This window comes from Orycteropus afer, unplaced genomic scaffold (genome assembly GCF_000298275.1).
Source record: "Orycteropus afer afer isolate SDZICR_OR568_19922 unplaced genomic scaffold, OryAfe1.0 scaffold00456, whole genome shotgun sequence".
Taxonomy (NCBI): Eukaryota; Metazoa; Chordata; class Mammalia; order Tubulidentata; family Orycteropodidae; genus Orycteropus; species Orycteropus afer.
In genome coordinates, this window is record NW_006922043.1 from 1,747,266 (window position 1) to 1,753,457 (window position 6,192).

Genomic DNA, 6,192 nt, shown 5'->3' on the forward strand with positions numbered 1-6,192 from the left:
GAAACTCACCCAGGGGAACCTTCTAGAGTGGGCTGCCCATGTCACAGAACAGTAATGGCAGTGGGGATTTGGGCTGGATGTGGGTGAGGTGGCTTCTAAAGGGTGCCCCTCGCCCACCTCTGCTGCACTAACAGGGCCTCGCCTTTCCCACAGGCTACCGGCACTGGCATGTGGACCTGCGTGCTGATGACAGCCCCCTGGAAGCAGGCCTGGCCTTCACTTGCAAGCTCAAGTCTGCCATCCCCTTCCTGGGGCGCGAGGCCCTGGAGCAGCAGCGGGCCTTGGGCCTACGCCGGCGCCTGGTGTGCTTCACCGTGGACGAGTGAGTGTCTGGGGCCCAGCAGCTGCCCGGCTGATCCGTCAGGGACCCTGGTTCCCCTTGTTGCCTCGAGACTGACCGCAGGCCAGGCACCCGCTCCCAGACTCCCACTGTGGCCATGGTACAGACAAGGAACCTGAGTCCAGGAGTCCCAGGCAGATGCAGGGCTCCAGCCAGGTGTGCCTGTGGGGCAGAGGCTACAAACTCAGACCCTCCAGGGCCAGGCAGAGGCCTGTGAGGACATTTAAGCCAAGCTGATTTTGCAGGGGGAGAATGCTGCTGAGTGAGCCAGTGCCTCTGTGGATGGGCCCGGCCGGGGGCCTTGGCAGGGTTTACAGGGTTCCTGGTCACTGTGCTGAGGCCTCGCTTGATGTTCTGGCTAAATCCACAGCCCTGTTATGGGTGGCTGGTGCTGCCACCACCACTTACAAATGGGGAGCACGGAGTGCCAGGGACAGGGTGACTTGTGCATACCCAGATGTGGAATGAGAGCCCTCCTGGGGGGACCTGACCCCTCCCCCACCTCCTAAGGAGTGGGGACACTCACTCTGTCCCCAGGGGCCAGCTCTCGTTCCCTTGGATTCCTGGTAGAACTGGGTTCCGAGAGCCTGACTTGCACCCTGGTTTCTGAGGCTTTCTGAGATGATCAGATGCCACTGACGAAGTTGTGGGAGGTGGGGTGCCCGGTGGAATCTGAATAGAGAGGCCCCAGGAAGACAAGGCATCTTGGGGCTTTGCTGGTAGGGAGCTGACAGCCAGCCACAAATGCCATCACTTCTACCAGATTCCTGGAGCCTTCAGAGTGTTGGGAGTGACAAGTGGGGGTGATTATCACTGTCCCATGGCTCTCTGGGTTCTTGTCAGATTCTTTGTCTCCCACGGGAGCACTTATCCACTTCCTGGGGAATGCCTCCAGTTTGGGGTACAGGGGTAGGTCTGCCATGCCCCTCTGCATGCCTGGCCCTGGCACCAGAGCCCCTGAAGCACCTGAGGCTGACAACCTGCTCTTGTGACTGTGCACAGATTGGTCAGCCCTGCTGCATGCAGAGCTATTACTGTGCTGAGGACATGGAGCAGCTGTTCATTGTGGCATCCAGAGAGCAGCCCCTCACTCGTCCTCGGGGGCCTGGACACACTGGGCAGCCTCTCTGGACTCAGTCACTTCTAATGGAGAGGGCTGTAGTGGGACAGAGGACACCAGGACATGTTAACAACACATCTGATCCCACCCGGGTCAGGGAGGCAGAGCCTGGTGGGTCTGCTCCAGGGGGCAGAGTAAGGGAACATCCCCAACCCTGGCCAGGGCTCTGTTTATTCTGCATGGGTCCCACAATGGTCACACAGCCCAGGCATACACAGTACTTTGCCCTGCTCCCTGCCTGGTGCTCACCCAGCTCCCCTCCTGACACAGACCTTGCTATGCTGTGAGGTGGGTCCCCAACCTCAGGAGCCCCATGAGGCTAGATGACACGTCTGCCATGCCCATGCCATGTCCCCTGTGCCAGGCACAGTCCTTGGAACCCAGCAGGCACCCAGTAATACCACAAATGATGCACCTGGAGGGAAAGTTCTAGAAGAGTTCAAGCCCAAATGTTACCAGTTACCTCTGGAAACTGGTACTCTAGTTACCAGAGTAACTCTAGTTACCTCTGGCATTTCTGTGACTTAGGTTTAACTGAGTTTTATTTTCTTTTATTAGATTTCATTTCATTTATATATTTATTTTTAATTAGATTTATTTTGTTTACTTGATGAGATTTCAGTTTAACATTTTCTCTGCTTTGCTATTTTTGAATTTCCAAAAATTTTACAGAAAGAGCCTAAAAAAGTACTTTTAATAAATTATGCAACACCTTTGAATAATGAGGGAGCTCTGTAGCGTAGTGCCTAAGGCATTTGGCTGCTAACCAGAAGGCTGGTGGTTCAAACCCACCAGCCATTCCTCAGAAGGAAGGTTGGGCAGTCTACTTCTGTAGAGATTCCGCCTCGGAAACCCAAGGAATGCTATGAGTCGAATTGACTCGAAAGCAGTGAGTTTGGTTTTTTTGAGTAATGATGAGCCGAACAAAGAGTAGAATGGGCAGGCCACAGCAGGAAACGGTTTAAAACACTCAGAAGTTACATGGAGAAGATTTAAAGTTGGGGCTTTTCCACATACATGGGCTGAGTGGGTTTTTTTGTTTTGTTTTGTTTTGTTTGTATAGACACCAAAGTCAAGTTCTGGTTTGGATGTTTATATTTAGGGATGTAAGGAGCTCTGGCAATGTAGTGGTTAAGGCATTTGGCTATTAACTAAAAGGTTGGTGGTTTGAACCCACCAGTTGCTCTGTGGAAGAAAGATGCCGTCTGCTTCCGTAAAGATTTACAGACTTGGAAAGTCGATGACACTGAGTTTAGTTTTTTCCCTTTTCCTGGTTCAGGGATGCATTCTCGTTGGTTTCCGGGGAGACTGTGCCCTGTGTTCCTGGGTTGGGGCTGAGCTACCAGCCAGTGTCAGCAGGGCACAGCACCACCCTTCCTGCGTAGAGTGTGAGGTCTGCTGGTCCAGGCCTGCTCACCCTTTTTCTCCCAGACATGCACATGCGCTTCCCCATGTGGGGCTCTGGGGTCTCAGCTGCTATTTCCCTTCAGAAAAGTGCCCATGTTCGGTTTGGAGGCCATCTGGAGAAATGGCCACGTGGTGGGCCACATCCGCAGGGCTGACTTTGGGTTCACTATCGACAAGACCATCGCATACGGCTACATCCGGGACCCCAGTGGCGGGCCGGTGAGTTGGGGCTGGCCCTTCCAAGGGATACCAGGCAGACACTGGGGAGGGAGACCCAGGAGGGGCAGCAAAATGATGATTAATGGGCCGTGTCTCCTGGTGGAGTCGGCACTATGTCTTTTCTCTTTGAAAGTCTGGTTTGGAAGCTCCAGGCTTTCCTTGATCAGAAAGAGGCCCAGGGCTGGACTGGCTCCCTCTTACCCCCAGATCCTAAACCAGCCCTTTGTTTTGGATAGCCACTTCTTCCCAGACTCCTGCCAGCCTCCCCTTCTCATGTCCTCCCATTCTTCACCCAACACAAAGCCTCCCCAATGCTGAGTAATCCCATACTACCAACCCCACATCCCCAAAGGATCCAGGGCCATAGCATGTGAGAAGTTGAGGGATGACATGCTGTCAGGATGCAGGATCACCCCTGGGAAGGGGTAATGGACAGAGAGAGGAGAATCACTGGCCATGTCCCAGACAGCCCTGGAGAGCAAGGAACAGGGTGTGGGCAGCTCCCCAGGCAGTTCTCTGTGCCTGTTTTTCAGCTTGGCCCCAGCCCGTCCCCCTCCCCATGGCCCCAGACTTGGAGGCCAGGCACCTTAGAAGGAGCTGGCTGGAGAGAAGCAGGGCCACTCTCTTCCTGTGTACTCAGACACATAGAGTACTGGGACACACACCTTCCACATGGCTCCTTCAACTCCCATCCACCCTGCAGAAGGAGGGGGGCTGGGAGAAGCTTCATGCTGACGGAGGTGGGGATGGGGATGACTCACTCCAGTTTGTCTCTGGAAGCTTCACCTAGCTTGGGGGAGCCTCAGGGGAAGAGCCTGCAGGCTGAGAGGGAAGGGGCTGCAGGTCCCTTCTAGGGGACAGGGCAGGGAGGGCGGGGGCGGCTGAGTCCTTCGGGAGTTTGGGGGTTCTGGGTACTGGTCTCACCTCACCAGCCTTTGGGGCTCTGCCCTTCAATTTTCTGTGGCCTTGGGCAGTGGCATTCCTGCTCCAAGACTCAGTCTCCTCCTCTGTAAAATGGGGACAGACCACACGGCCCCAGAACTGTTGTATAGCTTGCTGCTCAGAGGGCTAGACAAGCAGTGGTGAGGATGATGATGCAAAAACAAAGCTTGGTGAGGGCACAGGATGAGGGCTGGGGCCCCATGCAGGAAGACTTGGAGGCTGGGGGGTGGCTGGCGAAGGCCTAGAGGGACTCCAAGGATGAGGGGATACAGATGGGGGGCTGGTTAGTTGAAACTCGGCTCCCTGGTGCAGAAGATGGCAGAGGCTCCCTTATGGTGCAGTATTTTAGGAAAAAGGGAAGGATTTCTCTCCCAGTTCTGGGGCTCCCAGACCAAATCAGGAGGAAGAAACTCTGGGCAGAGCAGTGATGGCATGTCTGGCCTGGGCTCCTCCGAGGCCACTCACCTGCCCAGGTGTTCTGCTGGTTTGTAGGTGTTAGGCGGCCATCAGTGAATGCTTTTGCCCTCAGTTGGGGCCAGATACCTCCACTGTCTTGATTGCAGCCCCGGGAGGGAAGGTTGAGGAGGATGGAGGGGCTGCAGCAGGAGCGCAGCCCAGACACCAGAGGGTCCTTCCCGGAGAACCAAGGAGATAGTGGTAGGCCAGTCCTCCTGCATGCTATACATCTGTCTGCTTCCTGTGAGGTCCCCCAGGGTCCTGCCATCCATACTTAGGCCAGGGACATCACAGCTGTCAACAAAAGAGTTTCTAGTGGATTAGTTCCCTGCCTGCTGTCCACCCAGTGTCCACCCATTATCTCATTAAGTGATGGGGAAACTGAGGCACAGTGAGGATACATGTCACATCCAAGGTCCCCCAGGCCTCCGCCCATCATCTTGCTGCCTGGTTAGGACTGAATCTGCTTGTGGGCCACAGCCCCTCGGGGGAAAGGGGGTGTACGAACCCAGTCCATGGATTTGACTAAGAAACCAGCAGCTCCTGCTGGCTCCATGGTCACATCCTGGTGTTATAAATATAGAGCCCATTCACCTCCCCAGAGGCCCCACAGGCTCAAAATTGTGACCCTTCTGTTCAGATGAGCCCTGCATGGAGAGAGCGACTACCTGAGCTGCACAGCTGGCAAAGGTAGAACACTGAGCCCATGCCATCACCCCTGTGAGCCTCAGTTGTGTCATGTCGGGCATTAGTCCCGTGTCATGTACTGCTGTTGAGACCACCTCAGGAAGCCAGGGTTGGGGGAAAGGAGTTGCCGTCAAGCTGTCAGGTCGATCCTGACCAATCCCATGCGTATAGAGTAGAACTGTGTTCTGTAGCATTTGCAGTGGCTGACTTTTCGGAGGTTGATTGTCAAGCCTTTCTTCTGAGCCAATCCTGGCTCAGTGTGGCTCCAGGCCCCTCTGTTGTCCTCTGGTCTCTGAAAATCCAAGTGTGTACCCAGGTTCAAGGAAGCCATCCTTGTTTCCGCTTCCTATATTTTCCCGGGACCTGGGATTACTGGCAGACAGAGGTATTATCTGAATGCAGAGTCTTACTGGCTGGGTCCGAGACTTGCATTCAGCCCAGAGGCACAGGGGCACATCCACCCTCTCTAATTCACAGCAGCTGCATTGGTTCAGTGGTGAGTTTGCCTGCAGGAGGGGCTGAGGCCCCACTGGAGGGGCAGGTGAGTATAAGCCTACCCTGAGGGACGAGTAACTGTCCCTCTGCCTCACAGGTGTCCCTGGACTTTGTGAAGAGTGGGGACTACGCCCTGGAGAGGATGGGGGTGACCTATGCTGCACAAGTGCATGTGAAGTCACCCTTCGACCCTGACAACAAGAGGGTGAAAGGGATCTACTGACTGGTGTGCAGGCAGTGACCATGGCCCGTCCAGAAGCTGAGGCCAGCCCTCCCGCACCATCACTTCCATGGTGCTCCTGCACCAGCCAGAACCTTGGCCTCTCCCTGTCCTTAGTCTAGGCCTGATCCTGCTAAAGCCATAACATGTGAAGATGGACACAGAGAGTGCAAAGAAGACCAAAGGTGCTCCCCCATACTTAGTCACGTGGTCAGTCTCTCTAGTCCATCCCCACATAAAGCTGCCTGAAAGCATCTTGGACTTGGGGGCCATATCCGTGGCCCTCAATCAGTGCCTTAGGGGTGT

At 55.0% G+C, this 6,192-nt stretch overlaps 1 protein-coding gene across 1 annotated transcript in view; it reads left to right on the plus strand.

The window, feature by feature from the left end:
- Positions 1-5,889, plus strand: part of SARDH (sarcosine dehydrogenase) — a 56,623-nt gene extending 50,734 nt beyond the window's left edge. The window contains exons 18-20 of the mRNA XM_007954301.1: positions 154-322; positions 2,951-3,086; positions 5,764-5,889. Of these exons, the coding sequence (XP_007952492.1) occupies positions 154-322; positions 2,951-3,086; positions 5,764-5,889 (431 nt within the window). The remainder of the gene's footprint in view (positions 1-153; positions 323-2,950; positions 3,087-5,763) is intronic.
- The last annotated feature ends 303 nt before the right edge of the window (positions 5,890-6,192 follow it).